The 19,653-nt window shown below is 44.6% G+C and overlaps 1 protein-coding gene across 1 annotated transcript; it reads right to left on the bottom strand.

Annotated features, from left to right (window-relative positions):
• Window positions 1–415: 415 nt before the first annotated feature.
• LOC132996969 (collagen alpha-1(XXVIII) chain-like) lies at window positions 416–19,037 on the bottom strand. Its single transcript, XM_061067340.1, has 35 exons — window positions 18,887–19,037; window positions 17,632–18,206; window positions 15,859–15,879; window positions 15,714–15,776; window positions 13,929–13,982; window positions 13,770–13,814; window positions 13,596–13,622; window positions 13,153–13,197; window positions 12,812–12,856; window positions 12,404–12,457; window positions 11,192–11,260; window positions 11,019–11,087; window positions 10,743–10,811; window positions 8,804–8,872; window positions 7,962–8,030; window positions 7,671–7,739; window positions 7,496–7,564; window positions 7,327–7,398; window positions 7,168–7,236; window positions 6,970–7,041; window positions 6,806–6,874; window positions 6,496–6,564; window positions 6,098–6,166; window positions 5,925–5,993; window positions 5,537–5,605; window positions 4,585–4,653; window positions 4,351–4,419; window positions 4,197–4,277; window positions 4,074–4,109; window positions 3,947–3,983; window positions 3,258–3,815; window positions 2,856–3,055; window positions 2,532–2,772; window positions 560–754; window positions 416–423 (listed from the first exon to the last, which is right to left on the bottom strand). The coding sequence occupies exons 1-35, from the start codon at window positions 19,035–19,037 to the stop codon at window positions 416–418; spliced, it is 3,615 nt and encodes a 1,204-aa protein (XP_060923323.1).
• Window positions 19,038–19,653: the final 616 nt, after the last annotated feature.

The raw sequence follows: 19,653 nt of genomic DNA, 5'->3' as shown, positions 1-19,653 counted from the left end.
AAGTATATTGTATTGATTTACGTGATGAGAGGCTCAGTCTCAGTCGTGTCTAATTGGTTCTCGTGATTAATGCTCGAGCAGCGGCCGATCCAAGGAGTAAAGAAACGGTTTGTTGATTGATAGATTGATGCACTGTGTGTGATCACAGGAGAAGTGGAAACACACTGATCATCTGAATTCCTGAGAAAAGAGCGATGGAGTTTCTCCTGCAGTATTTGCTAATATTAAACAATAAAAACAATGGAGGTATCTATTAAACGTAGCGTTGCTTCATCTGATCTGACAGGAGGACACGACAGGAACTATTACGTGGTGGTGATATGGAACATCACTTATGCAAGAACTTTACATAACCCAGCGAGAAAGGCTGGTTTTAGCTGCTCCTCCGTGAGGTATCTACAGCAGACGCTTCCTCTCAGCCGCCTGGAAAACACAAACACAAGAAACAACTCTTAAGCTGAGAGGAGGAAATGAGGAGGTGATGTCAGCCCAGCTGGCGGACAGGGTAGGTGTGAATGACATAATGAAGATATGGCGGGGATGAGTCACGAGAGCGTACCGGTGGACCTGGGGATCACGCACGTCCTCTTGCACTCCTCCTCCGTGTCGAAGCGGTTCTTGTTGCCGTTGCAGCCTCCGTACCAGAACTGGGCGCAGGCGTTGGCTTGCTTGTCGTAGTACCAGCGGATGTTGTAGTCCCGACACGTGCCCTGGTCCAGAACCAGGCCGCAGCGTGGGTCCAAGGGGACGGTCTCTGCAGGAGGACGATGGGGAAACAAATGAAAAAACCTCCAAATAGTGGCGCGGCTAAGTTGTTCTCGTTTGGGGCAACACCTGTTTCCTGACAGCGAAACATCAGAAATGATTGTCCTCGCTGCTCCTCACCTACGTGACCTCATCACAGAGCCTGTCAATCACGAAGCACTCATCACAAACCTGGAGGCAGGAGATTACCACTCCTCCAGTGGGGGGGCTGCTGCAGGAAGCTCCTGAACGTGTTCATCCCGTCTAGGGTTGCAAAATTCCGGGAATATTCAAAGTTGGAAACTTTCCATGGGAATTAACGGGAATTAACAGGGAATATACAGAAATTAACTGGAATTAACGGGAATAAACTGGAAATGCTGTGGGGTGATTTATACTAACTGTATTGACCTTGTCATATACAGACATAAATATAAACATTTTGTTTTGTCATAGGCTGATTTGAGTCCTGAGGAAACTTTGGGCACTTGACTATATGCTTCTGCATCGTTGTGTCATTCTTAACATAGGTCTTTGCACAGTATTTGCAAATGTACACAGCCTTTCCTTCTACATTGGATGGAGTGAAATGTCTCCACACATGAGAGAGTGCACGTGGCATTGTTCTGTAGAATAAGATGAGAACAAAGTTTGTAAAAAAACACTAATGCAATGCCAGAGATATAAATAGTTAGCCAAACAATTGGAATCGTCTGTAAAAATATTTTATAATTGATGGATAAATGAATGGAAATAGGCTAGATGAACAGATGAACAATCCTCAATCAGCATGCTAATATATTTTTCCAGTAATATCATGGAAACTTACCTGACTAGTCCTTCACTCTACAGCAGGCCTCAACAGCCCTGCTGTAGAGTGAAGATGCTGGGAGTTATCTGTGCATGTGATGGAAGAATGCACAGTGGAGGGTTGAAACTCAACGTTCCATACATCTTTAAAATAGAGTTTTGAATGATGTTTTTATTGCTCAGCGTTTAATTTGTGTATTTATTTATTTTTTTTTAAATTCCCGAGCTAAACTTCCCATGGAAAGTTTCCTGAAAAGTTTCCGGAAATTTACCGGAAGCTTTCCGCCCCTTTGCAACCCTACTCCCGTCACACGTTCACTTCAGCGTGTTCAGATTTTGACCAATCATGGAAGGATCATGCATCTCAAGGGCTTCAACTACGTTTCTTTTCATGGATCTTCACTGTCGACACTTGTCACTGGGATGTTAACTCCTCATGATATCATTTCGCAGACAGTTTGTTTTGCTGCCAATTCCCCATTTTTTCCATCTCTAATTATTACTGTGTCACATAGTAATTGGTGTGGGGCGGTTTAAGATAAACATCAGATGCAACGACCTCAGACCCGAACTTGCCTGGACGTCTTCCAGAGTTTGGACATTTTATCTAGAGTCTGGCAGGAAAAGTTTCAGAAAATGTCCAGAGCAACTGAGTCAGATCTTTGCATAGCCCCCCCACCCCGTAACATTTCAAGAAAATGTCCTGACCTCCGAGCAGGTGCAGTAATGAAACACAAATGATTTTACTGATTTAATTATATCCCTGAGGTTTGAGTGGTTTTGTGTGTGTAGCCCTGGAAGCATCCGCATCATTTGGCAACAGCTTCACTCGTTCATTTTCTTTAATTGATGGAGTTTCTCTTGACTGGTGAAACTCTCTGTTGTGGCTGAGGAATGGATTTTTGAGTGTTTCATGTCGGAACATGTGCTGGCTGTTAAAGTAAAACAAATATATTAGTATGATGGAGTTTCTGTACCTTTGGGGAGCGCCGGCCTCGGGGCTGATACAGATCCACCTGAGGATGATGTGGTTCCATTTGTAGAAGATGATGAGGATGATCCTCTCCTCCTGGTGGAGTCCCCTCCGGAAGGATCTATTGTTTCACGGTTAAATGTGTCCCCACGCTCCGTTCCCCCGTTTGATGTTTCAGTGTGCACATGCTGCCCTCTTCCTCCTCCTCCTCCTCCTCCTCCTCCTCCTGCTCCTCCTCCTCCTCCCTGAAACCAGACAACACTTTGAAACACTTTGTCCCTTTCAACAGATATAATATTAAATGAATGGACATTCTTATCTTCCGTACATGTGCTGTGCTGGATCCTTTAATGCCGTGTCGTGTGCTGTCCACTTGGCCTCCGAGGCTGGCGAACTTCCCATTAGCACCATTCCTGTTGCCGTTGTAGCCGTTGTTTCCATAGCCGTTGTAGCCGTTAGCTATGCTGTTGTATATCAGGGCGCCGTTCTCGTCCTCACAGAACCGGCTGACGAGCTTGGATTCCAGAGCTGAGACACACAGACACAGAGAGAGGTCAGAGGTCAGGGGCAAAGCTGCAGGATTCCTGTGGTGTCTCTGAATGGGACTTTCCCATTAGCCTCAAATATACTTTATGCTTAGTCGGGCTGTCACTTTTTTATACAGTCATTTGAACAAGGGGGGGGGGGGGTGTGGTAATGATAAACACCAACTGTAGAGAAGTGGTCTCACCTGGCAGAGTGTTGAAGTCGTCGATGGGGAACATGTGCTCGGCGTCCGGGTCCGACGCGATCAGGTTCAGCTCTCTGAGGAACTCGGCCTGTGTCGGGTCTGTGGTGTTCACTATCCCCAGAGCAAACATCTCAATATTGGCGGCGTGTGCTTCTCGAACCGCGATATCCAGCTTGACCGGCTCCCGTTTGTCCGTCTGGCCGTCGGTAATCACAATGGCCACTTTGCTGACGCCCGCACGTGAGCTGTGGAAGGCTTCATGTGTGGCTTTACGAATGGCCGTGCCCGTGTTCGTGCCCTCTCCCATGTACAACATCTTTCCGATGGCCTGCTTGATGTCCTGTTTGGAGACGTAGCGAGCCAAGTTGAACACCAGCTTCGCCTCCAGGCTGTACAGCACCAGGCCGATCCTGGTGGCGTTGCGTCCCACCGTGACCCGGTCGACGAGTGCGTTCACAAAGCTCTTGATGATCTCAAAGTTCTCTGGGCCCACGCTCTCTGAGCTGTCGATGACAAACACCAGCTCCATGGGCCTCTCCTTACACTTGATCCCACATCCTGGAACCACACAATGAGATCATGAATGAAATGTCACTTTGACGAGGTTCAGTCTGTGGAATCTGATCCTGTGAGCCACAGATAACATGAGACAGCGGCTCAGTCAATAAACAGGGCAGAAGATGCCTTACCACAGATCTCTCTGATCATTCGGATGATGTCCTCTCTCTGAAACCAACACAGCGACATGCTATGAGCACATTGATAAACATGAGAGGATAAGAATGAAAATGTGTTTGAACATATGAGAAGACTCACCGTGAGTCCAGCTTCACCTTTAATACCAGATCGGCCCTAAGATACAGATAGTAAATTCTTCCAACCTTCTCAATTTAAATATTTGCTCAAACGAGTGATAACGAGAGTGAGACCATCACTCACTGTTTGCCCCGGGGTTCCAGGATCTCCCATGTCACCGCTGATTCCCTTCAACCCTCTCTCCCCGGCCGAGCCCCGGTCCCCCTGCATGGCAACATGTCAGAGATCAGAGAGGAATTCATACACACAACCCCACGTTCAGAAGTCTTAAACTCACTTTAGCTCCAGGAAAGCCCTCTCCAGGCAGCCCCCTCGGCCCGGTCACACCCTGGGCCCCGTGTTCCCCCTGAATCAAACACAGTTCAACCATATCAGGGACAGAAACACAGAGATACAGCAGAATACTTATATATCTAAATACTTTTTAAACTACTGAGAACAATATGAGTGTGTAGGGGAGGAAATGAGACCGATAAACTCCATTATTCTTCATTGATCATTATAAACAAACCTTGGGCCCTTGAACTCCTTGTCCATGTGGCCCCATTGGCCCCGATGGCCCAGGTCGCCCAGGGTTACCCTGCAAGGACACACGAGTTGAACTGTACAGCACAACAAACACTGACAAGAATAGGATCTGAAAAGAAATAGGTTAAATTAAAGAGCTTCTTCCTTCATTTAAAATAAGTTTTTTCAGATTCATTACGTGTAATGAAAACTGTCTGGAGCTCCTCCAAGGTTTGGTTTCCGACTCTGGGGCCCATGAGCAAACCTGCCCCGGGCCACGTGAGCGGTGAGGACAGATGTAAAATAAATCTGTTAAAGGCTTTTTTAGAGAATATCATTTACGAGGTGATGATTATAATACTGAGTCATTTCTGACACCACCTTTTTCTCAGTTTTTTTCATTGTGCCTCATATTACGTCATCAGTTGAGTCCTCAATTAAATCCGGCCTGCAGCTGCCCGGCCGTGACAGGGCTCGGTCCTGCAGAGGCGCTGGTCTGAAGCCTGCAGGGAGTGTGGATGTGATATCTGTGGACATACGGGCGCTGAGAGTCGCCTCCTCTAGACCCGTTAGGCCAAGTGCTTCTCACCAGACACATATGTCTGTGGAGATTCTCGCTCTGCACCGATGTGTCAGAGTGCTGCGGGAAAATCATGATAAATACCCGGAGCAAATGCAGTGGCAGCCTTTGAATATCAGGCCCCTGCGGTGGGCATGTTCAAACAGCAGATGAAGAACCGTTTTTCACTCTGACTGCAGCTAAACACAATTCTGCAGAGAATATGATTCAATCACGACCATCTGCTCGCGTGTCAGATGAAATGACTGAAGGCTTCCTGTGAATATTGTCTTTGTGTTTGCAGAAACAGAGTACACAGTTTTTTACGAGCTACAAACATAGATGAAAAGTCGAAAGGTAAATCATTTTAGACACAAGAAAAATCTGTTTCAAGTACCAGAGGTCCTTGGAGTCCTTCGCCCGGAGGTCCTGGTAAACCAGGCAGCCCCCGGAAACCAATATCCCCCTGCAAAGAGGAAGGACCACAGAAGACATATGACCACCTCCACGCTGCACAATCCATCAGCCAAATGAACTCCTATAAATCTTGCTTCCTTTAATTACTTTCCTCTAACAAATGACCAAACCTTTCATAGTAGCTTTCTAATTGATCTTACAGTTTCTGACATTTGGTTTGGCTCAGGTTCCAGTTGGAACACACAGAATAACACTTCTACTTTTGGCCTCACATGAAACACAATGAAAATGAAAAGCATCACTTTATGCCACCAACATGCTCCGACTCGTCAAACATTATTCTGGGACTCAGAGAACCAAGTCGTCACCTTTGGTCCTGGGACGCCCACTCCTTCTTGGCCGGGTTCTCCTGTAAGTCCAGGCAGACCAGGAGGGCCCTAAAGAACACAGGACACTACGTTAGAACACAGCTGTCAGAGTACTGATCTAAATATGTAGAGATTTAAGGAGTGGACAGTGAGTGGCTGACTCGGCTCCTCACCGTGGGGCCGGGGTAGCCGTCTCCTTTGGGACCGAATGGACCTGAAGGGCCTGAATTCCCACGGTCCCCCTGCAGCAACCAGACACAGAGAAGTCAATCATTTGACTACAAAACAAACACAAAGACATTGTGAAAGTACCAGTGCTGTTTTTGCTATTTTGTGTGCGACAGTGAAATAAAAGGATGTAACTTTATGTTTACGATCCTTTTTCTAATCCTTTTTGTCATCGTCTCTGTTCTCGGTGGGAAATTAACTCGAGGGTGAAAATTGCCGCTCATTACGTTTCATCGGATAATAGATTTTCCAAACACAGGCTACAGACAACATGCTTGGACTTGTTGGTTGAAAATGAAAACTTCAAGTGTGTGTTTTAATTGTTGTTTATACTGAGCTTCACCTTCGGACCAGGGAGTCCATAGCCATTTTCCCCAATCGGACCAGGAGAACCACTGGGGCCGAGGTCCCCCTGGAAAACATTTTACATTTATCCATCACAAGTTAGAGTCATATACAGTGAAAGGGTAAATGCACATTCACCCATTCACCACAGTAATTGTTGCGAATGCCATTAAATACAATAGTTCCATATGAAATTAATCTGTTTCAAGAAATAAACAATGAACATGCCAACTCTTAGAAATATGAAATGTGCATGTAACAGGGAGCCTGTTTCCTAGAGTCCCTGGAGACGCTCCGATCGTAGTCACCTTGGGTCCAACAACGAAACGTCCTTGTGGACCAGGAGGCCCCCCCCGGCCTTGTGTTCCTGGTTCCCCCTGAGGAAGAATGATGGAAGACAAGTTGTTCAACTTATTAACTGAACCATTTATATTCCAACAGACACAGAACAGGGTCTCAGTCTCTATCTCACCTTTGGTCCTGAGGGTCCAGCGATGCCAGGTGGACCTGACAAACCTCTTATTCCTCTTTGGCCTTGGTCACCCTTAAAAGATGGAATACAATCAGTGATCTGTGAGCAGTGGCTTCACTTATCCTGCATAGAGCAGCAAAGGTTTCCTGCAAGACGAGCAAAACAGTGTGCAGGGAATGTCCCTTGTGTATTTTGTACCTTTTCCCCCTGAGTGCCAATTCCAGGTGCCCCCTCTAGGCCCCTGAGACCTGAACTCCCTAGCTCCCCCTGACGACAGAAACACACGTAAGCATTCACTGACCTGACTTGAGTTCACATATACAGGCTTCATATCGGAGGAAACAATGTCCAAACTACTTTCTGTCCAGGAGCCCCGTCCTCTCCTGGCAGCCCGGGCAGACCCGACGTCCCTGTGGATCCTGGCTCGCCCTGGGGACACATTTGTGGATACGTTGACATTTTTAGGTCTAAAAAAGTAAAGACGATTGTTGCTGATGCTAAATTCAGCCACAGTGCTTTGACCGACCTTAGCTCCAGGGTCTCCAGCCCCTCTCTCCCCTGGACCGCCAACTTCACCCGGCAACCCTTGGTCTCCCTGTTGAGAAGACAAAATAATTATTATGTATTTTAACAATGGCTTAGGGGAGTAGTGACACATTTCAGGAGCCCCTGAAACAGTATTATTTCATGTGTGTACACACCTTGGATCCAGGCAGGCCCTCCCCTTGTGGGCCCCTGCTTCCTAGTGGCCCCCTTGGTCCTTCTACCCCCTGGAAGGATAAACAGATGAAGTGATGAATAAATAATAATATAATATTTCTAATTAAAGAAAAAAGCATCTATTGAAAGAATCCTTTTGAAAACTATTATCAGTTTTTATCGCCTAACATAATTCTGCTTCATACAAGCTTCAGTGAAGTGAAATGTCCCATAGGTTGAAGGAGTTTAGTAATAACGAGCAGCAGGAGTCACTTCATGAGTAAAGTACTTGCCTTCTCACCCTGTATGCCCAGGCCCGGAAGTCCGAGGGGTCCTGGAAGACCTGGAGGTCCAAAACCCCCCTTGAGATAAAAGAATAGATAATAATAACAACTGCATGTTAATGTTGAAAGCTTGACAGACAATCGTACTCACATTCCAGTGATTTACTGCGTGTGGAAAGCACCTGTTTCCTTTGCCAACATCCTGTGTGTTTCCTTATGGCTCAGTAATGAATATGTGCTGTTTATTGCACAGCATGAGTACTTTCACGCAGTAAAATCTTTATATACACATAACTCAATTTGCGTGTTTCAATACTTGCGTCTGTCACAAGCAGCAGCGACATTGTAAATGCATTGTGTTAACGTGCAAAACAAACTGCTTTGTCATTACCACGTAAAAAACATTGCAATTATCCCGATGAACTTCCACTCGCAGCTACGATAAAACTGTCATCACAACACTTGGCAAGTGTTTCAACAGACCCATATTTTCTCTGGGAGCCGGTTTCATTCCCTTCTCAATGTTCACATCATCTTCCAGTGACTTTAGATGAATGACGGAACTTAACAAACTAATTTTTAACTCTACCAGTCAAGTCTTTGTCAGATTCCCAGATGTCTGCAGAGATCTGAGGTGGAGAGAATCCAGCTGCAGACGTTCCAACATTCATCAGTACTCCTCCTTCACCACCCAAGCTCTAACCTTGATTCATGTAGATTGTGACCTCCTATATAACACAGAGCTGAAGGCATTCGTTGGTGATTCTGCCAAATGTTTGGCCTTCTTCACAACAACACTCGAGCTTTGTCCTCGTGCCGGTGTGAAGGACTTTCACAGCTTTCTGTTCTACCTTGTCTCCTTTAATCCCAGCGCCCGTCTGTCCTCTGGGCCCTCGTGGCCCGTCCAGGCCTCGCTCTCCCTGTGAAGACACACAAAGGTTTCACCAGATGAAGGCACAGAATGTAAGCACAGTCACAGCATCATCAGAGAAAGATGTGGAATCAGCAACATCATTATTATTATGACTCCGCTGCAAAGCATGTTCACGGATGAGGAAGTTTAATTCACATTACGCAGCAAACAGCAATAAGGTTTGGTCCGTGTCCCATGCACTAACACGGAGGAGGCTGGGTTAGTGAGCTGTACTGCACCAGCCACCAGATGTCAATGGGGATGTTTTGACTTCACTTTTGGGAAACTGCTCGTTATTTACAGTCGATGGTTTCAAGCCGGTCTCGCTGCAGGTGTGTGGTTGTTTCCTTCTCAGTGAGTGTAACTGGGCCAAAAGCCTCAGGCATATTTATATCTGCATGATAGTTTCTGTACAGTAGGGAGAACAAGTAGCGGTGCGTTCTCAGTGGTTTATTGACTAATTCATGAATTCATAATAAAGAGAATAATTATGTAAATATGATTCCAGGCCAAGTTTCACACTGCATCTGTCTTCAAGTGTCTGTAGAGGATCTACAGAATAGAAAACATAAAAAGCAGGTGTGGAAACACAGTGAGGAATTAGATCAGTTGATAGTAAGAAGAATACAAAATGCAGAGATGTCTCAAGTCCCTGTAGAAAATCCCCCCCGTCTTCAGAGGTCACATTAGGACACAGGAGTGTGTTTCTCATCTTCACAAGCTATAGATGTATTGTCCTGACTCTGTGATGCCTCACCTTGGCTCACACACCCAGGTGCTCATGATGTGGAAAGAGGGATAAGACTGCTGACGAGCTCCTGTTAGTCCGGAGCTTGTCGACACACGTCACGCGAGGATCGTGCTTTAGAGCAAGAACGCCATCTGCGGTCAGATTTCGTGCTGAGGGAAAAAAACGAGCACCCCCCCCAGGCCAATCTTTAACAGGGGGAGAGGGGGATGAAAACTAGCTGTTATCATCCCCACGAGGAAAGTCGAGAAATGATCAATTGGATGAAGGCCTGGAGCGAGTGGGGAGAATAAGAATGGAACCTGAACTCAAGTTACTGCGCCTCTGATGTAAAGTCTATCTGTTGATGCTCAGCCAGCAAGTGATGAGGTTCCTCATGACCTAAAGGAATTCCACCGACTTAATCACCCTTCATTTTACTGTCTGCATTCATCAAACAACAAAAGGGTTTGTCTGACTTTACAGATGAGGCTGATAAACCTACAAAGTAATCTGTCTTCGCCCTGTGACACCACTCATAAAGAAGTTAGTGATTTAATTAATTTCATTGAACTGTTTGATAAACCACATGAATGTTTGTTTCAGAACCTCTCCACGATAAAAATCATACTTTGATGGGGAAAGATTGTGTCCTAATTGCAGAATGGAAACTGTACTTGTGTTTCCAGTCTCTGCCCATGTGCACCTGTGTGTGTGTGTGTGTGTGTGTGTGTGTGTGCGTGTGTGTGTGTGTGTGTGTACATCCTGAGAAGACACAGACGCACAAACTCAATCTTTCCTCTCTTTCTGAGTCACTCCCTCTGTCATGTCTCGAGGTGTCAGCGCCGGTCTGTGCTCGTGTCCTCTACTGAGGACGATCAATGGACCAGGTCTCTCCATGAGGTAATGAGAGCCGTGCTGCACTGCTCCATGTGAATTTATGAAACCTCCGTGTTGTCAGCCGTTGTAACAGTACACGTTGTCAATTTCCTTTCATGACGACCTTGCAATCTGGAGCCCAGATGAGGCCTTTGAGCAGGTCAGTGGGTTGGTGGTTGAAGTGAGAATGAATGCATGAAAATGGGGTCAAAAGGGCTCAAAGGTTTTAGTGCAAGAGCATGAGGCATAAAATACATGAACCCTAACTCACCTTTGGGCCAGGGAGACCTTCTCCCAGTGGTCCTCTCTCACCTTGGACTCCCTGTTGCCCTTGAGGTCCCTGATGTAAAACAAAAGATAGATAGATAGATATATATATAAATAATGGGGAACAGAGAAAAACAACCTTTTTGGTTTGTCAGTCGGTTGGTTAGCAACTTTACATTTCATAAAGGCTAACTAGCTTCACCCAGTGCAGCACAACAATGAGGACGTTGCCTGGCACGTGCAGCTTTACCCTCAGTCTCACTGCTGGCATCTTACTCACCGGTGGTCCCGACTCGCCAAGCCCTGGAGGACCGGGGAGCCCGAGTTGCCCCTGGAAACCAACATCACCCTGTGGAGTAGAGAGAATGAGAGGGTTGCCAACCGTGTGTGAAGTGGATGATTATGTTTTCATGTTTTCATAATTATCCACAACAAAAGGGTGGCAGAGTTCACCTTGGATCCCGGAAGGCCGATCCCAGTTTCCCCTTGGATTCCAGGTGGCCCAAGAAGTCCCCTTTCCCCCTATAAAGACAGGCAGGGACAGATGTGGGCAAGTACACACACAGAGATGCATGGAGAGCAGCACTAGCTGTGTTCATCTGATTCTTGGCTTCCTTTTGATATAGGTGACAACAGTAGAACTGCCCCGGTTCTTCTACTGTCTTCCGCTCCACCCTTACATAAACTCCTTTTCCTTCCTGTAATTTTCAGCTATTTTTAAAGGTTGTTGGAAACGTAATATAGGTCCTTTCATTCCTTCAAGACTTTATTGTTAAAAAATGCAATTATTTCCAGAGAAGCTATAAATCACAGCAGTCGGGCACTTTAAGACACGCAGAGAGGGCGTGGAATTGTTCGTAGGTGCATACCGACACGTTTTTTCTCTTTCCCTTGCCCTTTCAGGCAGGTTGGGACAATGTTTAAAGCCAGACATTAGTCTGCCATTCAAGTGATATAGGATGACAGCCAGACAATCAACGTGAACATTCTTCCAAAATAATTAAGGAGGGAACACTTGGTGGGGAGTGTGCGCTCATGGCGGAATTGGCAGCTATAAGACGGGAGAAGGGGCTGAAAACGTATGGACAGACAAATAGGCTGACAGGGTAATAACAGATGAGGTACTTCAGAGAGGTTTCCAAATGTTTCACTGGGGTTGGATCATAACTCACAAGTGTGTTTAAATATATGGTCAAGCAATTAGTTCGTAGGGCTACTTAACATCTGTGATATTATTTATGTGATAGATCGACTCATTTTAAATGTCAACTTCGTGAGTAATGTTATTGTGAGAAAAACCTTCCAGAACCGAGAGAACACTTTAATATGTCACATGTCTTTTTTATCGCTTTTATTCCACACTTTGAATTCGTCACCTCTCTCAGGTGCCAGTGTTTTTCATTATCTTTGAGGTTTTCACATTTTTTCATACAGCTATAAAAGAGACTTAATTCAACCCAGACCTGAAAAGGGTTGCATCCAACGAAACGGATGTTGTAGGTTCGCTTTAATCAACGAACTTGGACAGGAGAAACAGGAGCAGGGGAAACACATGCATACTGAGGAAGGACCCGTCCGATAGGAAACTCTGACTCACTATCTTTTGTAAACGCCTCATACATATTCAACAATGACTTCAAAAGCATCACACAGAGGAATACTTACTTTTTTACCCATCACACCTTCAGGTCCGATATCACCATGTGGACCAGGCAAACCCTGAAGTGTAAACAAGTGTTACACGCAGAGCAAGTATTTGAAATAAAACTAGCACAAAGCGGCTGAGCAACCACAGCTTCCTAACCACAGCAGGTCTGTCAATCTTTCCATATCTTTGCAGGCTGTAGCAGTGTTTATTGAAGTATTATGGCAACTTAAAGAAAAAAACATCTGCAGAAGTCTGCTCGTGCCAGCTGCCATTTCAGCTGTGAAAATCAATGAATCACTCAGCCATTGTTTCAAAAAGTTCAGTAACTGAATCTTATTGTGAACTGTTTATGTGCCCTGCTAAAATGGAAAGCCTGACAGGTGTCAGTCAACAGGAAGTGATGATAAATGGAAGGTAGATTTCACCTGGGGACCACGATTTCCTCTTGGGCCAACATTTCCTTCAGGACCCTGGAAAAGAGAAGAAATTAAATTCCTCGTCCATGAGGATCACAAACAATACCTTCATCTTTAAGTGGTTCTCTTAGGGTTCGGCGATAATGTGATCAATACAGATATAGATTGAAATGGTATGGAGTATTAACTTTAGTCATAAAACAACATTTCACTCCATAAATAAATGTTATTACCTTATAATGTGTATTTATTTATTATGAAAAGTGAGATTGGGCAGATCCATAGACTGAATATAAAGATGGGTGTACCGAACTCAAATCAACATAAAACAGGGTTAAAGGGTAACGTACTCTGTCTCCTTTAATTCCAGGTGTCCCACACTCCCCTCTCTCCCCCTGTAAGAGAACAAAACACTTTATAAATATAGTTCCATACTTTCTAATTACCAGTTTCCACCAGCGTGCAATTTCCAACTGGTTATCTTGGAGTAATGAGTTTTAATATCCCAGGAAGGATCTGGTTTGCCAAGACTAATAATATAGGATTCATGTAATAAAGATCTTGTGGGTTAAATTCCTTCAAAGGGAAAGAACCTAGAGATACTTGTAGACATTAAACACAGATGTACGAAGGAGAACAAGCTGCTGTGATGATTGTGTGGTAAATCCCTATCATAGCATCTGGAAAACATAATAATTCTTCATTTTCTCTTCCAGCTTCAGCATGGGAACTCTATACTTTGAAAAACCATCAGCAGATATTCTGAGAATCTACAGTAGAATCCATACGATACCTGCTCTCCTTTGTATCCTGATTTCCCCTGTGAATGCAAAACAGTCATGTTAAGTCAGGAGGAGACAAGCAGCAACCAAAACACAGACCACATGAGACCCGTCTGTGGAACATGATTTGTTAATTTGTACTCAAATCATCTGCACTTGATAACTCATCAACCACTTGATCTCACCTCTGTTCCATCACGACCTGGAAATCCACTGAGACCACCCTCACCCTAAGAAAAACAAGGATTCTAGTTTTAATCAGGAAATATATTAGATATTTGGCAGCAGATTAGAATTATTCAGTTTGATTTAACAACAACTGTTGGTTAGTGAGCAGGCATCACCTTCGATCCTTTTAAACCATTACTTCCGTCTTCTCCAGGACGGCCCTTCTTACCCTGTGAGGAAAAGGATTTAATTTATGAAACATTAAGAAGCACAACCGAAAATTCAAGGAAATATGGGACACCTTCATGCAATTTTTGGAAAGCGACCAAGTGGAAATTAATGATTGAAACAGAATAAAATAGCAGCACCTAATGGGACATATATTATTTGTAACTAACTAATATTATGAATAAGAGAATGTTTTTTTATCTAGGCTTTTAATTTGATTGATTGGAATTTAATTTAATTTATTTGTATTTGTATAATTATGTCTTTATTTACTTCCATTTGTTCTTATATTTTATATATGTATTTTTTTTTTTTTATTATTATTATTTTATTTAATCTTATTTTAAGTTATTTGATTTCTGCCTCTTTTTCTTTACCCTGAGTGTTTGATTGTGGGTTGGGGGGTGTTCATAAACGTTTGTATGTTTATAAATGTTTGAATGTATGTTTCTTATATGTAAAACTCAATAAATGTATTGTTAAAAAAAGAAGCACAACCGACTGATGTTTTGGTGAATTTGTACCTTTTTCAGTTTAGTTTGGTGTTTGATCTTAAAACAAACAGCTCACGCAAATTACCTTGATAATATGAGCCTCAAATACAACCTCAGTCCAATAAGCCTCCTCAGTTTGAGACAGTTTTCACTCCACCCGGTGAGGAATCGAACATAAGCCGTTGCCATGGAGAAGAAGCCAGTGGAAGGTGCAAATCGGAGCAGCAGCAGAATCAGAATGCCTTTGAACAGTGTGATGTTAAAATGCAACTTACAGCCGATTCTAACATGCAAGACTGTGAATAATGTCCCAAAATGTCACGCTACTCATTTCAGTAAGCTCAGCTGCTTCGTGCTCAGCAGTGAAAGAGCTCCTCTTGTTCTCCATGCATGTCGAAAACAATATATCTGAAGTCCATCGTAGATAAAGGCCACAGGGTCTGGGAGCCCGAGCAACTGTCTGGCTCTTCTCTGTTTTCGTGCATGTGTGGTGTGGACTGAGAATGTTCTCATCTTTCAAGTAAGCCCCTCTCTGCATGTCTGTCTGCATCCACTGCTTCCGTCACTGCTGCCCCTGATGTGAAACAGCTTTTGTTCAGAGCATTAGGTTCAAGGGGTAATTACTCGCTTCTCATCCAGTGAAAATACATCAAAGCTAAACCGCTACGTCTCATTGTGGTCGAGCTTCTCAGTCTCGACAAGGCATTGGCAGGCGAAGAAATTCATGCATGTAACTTCTTCTTCTTCTGCATGTGTCCTCACACAATCCCCAGTGGGTTGTTTCATGATTCTGCTGATTCCCCATATAAATCCTTCGTGTGTTTAGGCCTGCTCTCTCTAAACTGTTCCAGGAATGTGAGGCATTTGCTTAACTTGCATTGCTGCAGGGAAGTGAAACAATATTTTAACAATATTTAACTGCTGAATTTGAATTGAATCGCTAATCTTTAACTCATACAATCATTGATCAAGAACCATTTATTTTAAAATGGAGAATAATCTCGTAACTGAACTGCTTTGTTGTCACTGTGTCCCTGACACTGATGGTTATCGCTTGTTGGACCCGATTACTTGTCAGTAAATACAATGATGTTAGTTAATGTGTCAGCTGACTGGCTCAATGTGGTATCGGTTTAACTTCCTGTCTTATGAGGCAGGGGACGATGTAGAACTTCTCATAACTTATCTCATTCCTGTTTACCAATGAACATATGAATTCTGGGTAAGACAAATACTTACAGGTGGGCCGCCGGGGCCCCTCTCTCCCTTGTCGCACACACACGTGCTTTGGGCCAGGGGACACTTCAAACACAGGTGAGAGTCAGACAGGCCTCAGAGAAACAAATCCAGATATGTGCGGTGAGACAGCAGTGTTGAGACTTACCCCTTCATCTGCCAGCGCCGTCTGTAGAGCAAGAAACACAACAACGTCAAGCTCCATATTGTTGATGAACAGAAACATGACGTGAGCCCATGACGTGCAAGCTGCTAAACATACACCCAATCAAACGTGTTCACTGCAACGCTCAATCAAATGTCCTCCTGCGTGCGGACTGGTGTCCTGCACTCGCTCTTGTAGCAGACGGATCTCGCCGGAGCCCTGGTTCTCACCCCGGTGGTGGCTTTCCTCTTCAAAGCTGACCACATTCTTTACACAAGGGGGAATGTTCCATATTCCACTGAGACTAAATACAAACCACATGCAATGTTCAGTAGAATAGCCTGAGCATCCTGTGGTGTCTGAAGACAACAGTCTGTCCATTCCTGGAGGATGGACCAATGCAGTCGAGGGCTACGAGCGAAGATAAAAGACAGCTTCCTCGTCTCAGGGACGGAGACTCGTGCTTATGACATACAGATGCTGCCTGTACAAAGGAATGATATGAACGTCTGAGTGAAGCTGCTGCTGCTGGGGTCCTGCATGCCAGCACAGTCCAGCCTGTCTGCTGCACTGATTGGCTTCTATTAAATGTTCCCTTATCATGCAGGTTTGTACCACCTGTGTCAACATGAAGCCTGATTTCCAAGTTGCTGCTCACACAGTGTAGCGTGCACGCATGTTCTCCTTCGTGTACTTAATGCAGCCAATTTTCACACACAAGAGTTTAAATTCAAAGCATATGTTACAGCCAACAGCTCGGTTGTGTGTGCAGCACATGTTCGAGTTTTTGGGGGAAATTTATTACCAGTACAGAGGAAGAATTCAAAATAACGATTACATTTGTCTGTGTCACTCTCTGTGTGCGGCTGAAGATGAATTTCATAGCTTTACATTTTATTTTGGTGATTATTTGGGTCTTGAGAGCTTAACTAACCCTTTGGCCCAGTGGGTTGCATGGAGAGGTCAAAGGAACTTTAATCATTTGATAGATATCTGTCTCCATAATATCGTTTGGAAGCTTCCTGCCATAAATTTCTATCCTCAGGTAAAAAGCAATTATCAAACATACATGGAATTCCACTGCCAAAGAAATGTAGACACATTAATGCGAGAAAAATGATTTTACAGAATTCATGTCTGAACATGTGATGTTCACCAAAACATTTATATTTATCGCTGACATCTACCTTTAATGAAAATGCATTTAGAGAGTTGAATATAAGGGATTTACACACTCTTGCCTCAAGTGAGTCTAGAGTCATAAATCCTGAAGCATATTATTCTTATTAACAGTAGCAGCATAGAGAAGAGTTATCAGTTTGGCAAACTTAACTCAGTAATTCTTTATGCAACAACTAGAAGCCACCAGATCAGACTTGTATAATATTAAGAAACTAAAAAGCTGACTTTGAATGGACTCTCCATGCAGTGGCAGATTGAGAGAGGTGTGACAGGGCGGCACCTTGCCAGGGGTGCCGGGCCCGGCGACACAAGAGAATGTTTACTCTCAGACGATTAGTTTTATATCGCTCATTGACATGTCGATGATATGTCAACATGTGGGTCAACAAACCCTGTTGGGGTGGAAGCCCTAGTTCTAGTTTGTGAGCTAGGGGACGATGGGAGGGGGCAGGGTTAGGTCGACCTCAGGTCCCTCCACTAAAGCCTAAAGAGGGGGGGAATCTAGAACACCAAACTTAGTTGGGCATTCAAGCTAGAACTGCCACTACCTCTACTTTTACATGCAATCTGACACCAACGTTTGTTTTTACTCACAATCTCCTTAATGACTTTCTCCACGATGCCTCTGTCCTGCAGGTTGTGAAGGTAGCGGGAGGCGGGGGTGCTAGCAACCATCTGTAGGTTTTTTATGTTGGCTGCCTCATTGGCTTCGGGTGTGATGCCTATGGTGAAGAAACGCACGCCCTGGTTCTTGGCATCAGCCACAGCTGAGAATATGTCTGGATTCCTGGGGTGCGAGATGCCGTCGAAGAGCAGGATGGCCACCTTGATGCTGCTGGCGTCCGACTCCTCCAGGTAGATGCGGGTGAGGTTGGTGATAGCGTAGGTTGTGTAGGTGCCATGACCGATGTACACGATTGGAGCGAGTCGGGCCTTGAAGTCCTCGATTCCTCTCCACTGCTTAAAGGTCTGCTCTATGATAACATGGCTGCTGTACTGAAGGAGCGCCGCACGGGAGGTGAGGCTGCGGCCGGTCTGCAGCCGGAGGCCCTGCAGGCGGTTCATCACGTCCAAGGCGAAGTCCTTCTCCTGGGCATGGTTGTCCTTGGCGCTCTCTGAGCTGTCAATCAGAAAGGCTAACTCCAATCCGCAGTTCTCATCATTGAGCGCTTGAGAGGAAAGAGAAGTTGCACGTTTGTGATCACGTAAACCTTCTGGCACGAGACTGGTTTCTATGCACACATCTGACTGACTGATGAGTTCAATGCACACAATGTTCTGTTGCTAAACTGATATAATAGGAAACCATTACTCTCAAATCCAGCTAAACACAAAGACCCCACTCATATTATCATAGCCAAACATATTTTCTAAGTCAAGGGGACATTTTATCTGCAGAGCCAGAGGAGCTAAAGGTGATTCACTGACCACTTAGGCTTTCATGAATGTGACATATCATTTTGAAGTGGGAAGAAAAGAGACCGAACTTGCTGCAGCAACCTTCAGTAATGGAAGGAGGTTGCAGATCTAATATAGGCTGAGGATAAATCACATTAATCTTCACGGAAATATGTCTCCGGGAGAATGTGCCTGGGGAAACAGGATTCTGAGCGAGTGTAACATTTGGGTAGCAGAGCGCTGAGTAGTCACACAGGATATGAATGGTTCTGAGAAGCTTGAGAGATATGATCAGTCCACGTGCACCTTTCAGTCCTCGTGGAGTTTCATGTTCTATTTATTCACCTTTTTCACACAGATTGAACTTCTGCAGTTTTTCTAAATAACAAAACAACAACTTTAAGGTTCTGCAGAAAATCACATTTTAAAAATTAGAGTATTTCAGACTTACATTTGGGTTTTTCTGGTATGGAGTTGGAGGGATATAGTTTGGTCTTTTTCTTGATGGTCACCACCTCTTCTTCATAGTCTTCATCATATTCCTGTGCCCAAAGACCCTGAAGCCCCCCCAGCATCAGGAGCCAGAGCAGTGAGGGGACCATGATTCCCCTAAGAGATAAAGAAAAGACAGAGATGGATTAAAAAAAAATACCCAGACAAGTCCTCACACTTTATTATCCTCTGCAAAACCTGCACCTACTCAGAGAACAAGCTTTAACAAGCTTGCGTATTGGAGACTCAGGCATGCATAACTCACAATGTTGCTGACTTAGGTCTCCAATGTGATCAGCTCTGAATAGCTCTCCTGGCTGTGAAGGAATTCAGACAGAAAGTGCAAACAGGCAGGCGAGGTTCTTCATTCAAAGTTAGTTTGCTTCCATGTGCCGAGCGTCAAAGTCATGGAGAGTCCGAGGTCAAGGGAAGAGGCTGCTCAGTGGAGGCAGCAGCAGCAGAGCGGAGTCACAGGTCTGAGATCCTGGTTCTCATAAGTGGAGCCATTCTGCGCTCGCACTATATGAAAGGAAGGCCAGCCCTTTTTAAAGATCACTCCCATTTTGGGGCCGAGTGTGAGAGAAATCACTTCAGAAGACAGAGCCCCGCACACACACACACACACACACACACTTTGACATCAGATTCCTACAGATCATTATCCAGATCTGCACCAAATTTCATCTGTTCATAGATACTATTGTTTGAATTGTCCACATTTTTTAA

The sequence above is a fragment of the Limanda limanda genome, chromosome 23 (genome assembly GCF_963576545.1).
Source record: "Limanda limanda chromosome 23, fLimLim1.1, whole genome shotgun sequence".
In the NCBI taxonomy this organism is placed as follows: domain Eukaryota; kingdom Metazoa; phylum Chordata; class Actinopteri; order Pleuronectiformes; family Pleuronectidae; genus Limanda; species Limanda limanda.
The sequence above is the reverse complement of the archived record's forward strand: the minus strand, read 5'-3'. Positions and strand labels throughout refer to the sequence as shown.

Excerpts from the sequence above, each read along its gene's own strand:
- LOC132996969 (XM_061067340.1), bottom strand. The coding sequence starts at position 19,037 with ATGGTCCCCTCACTGCTCTGGCTCCTGATGCTGGGGGGGCTTCAGGGT. Across the intron at positions 11,261-12,403 it reads AAGGTGTGATGGGTAAAAAA|GGGGAAAGGGGACTTCTTGG; the intron begins GTAAGTATTCCT and ends CTGTCTTTATAG. Across the intron at positions 5,606-5,924 it reads TGGGCGTCCCAGGACCAAAG|GGGGATATTGGTTTCCGGGG; the intron begins GTGACGACTTGG and ends TCCTCTTTGCAG.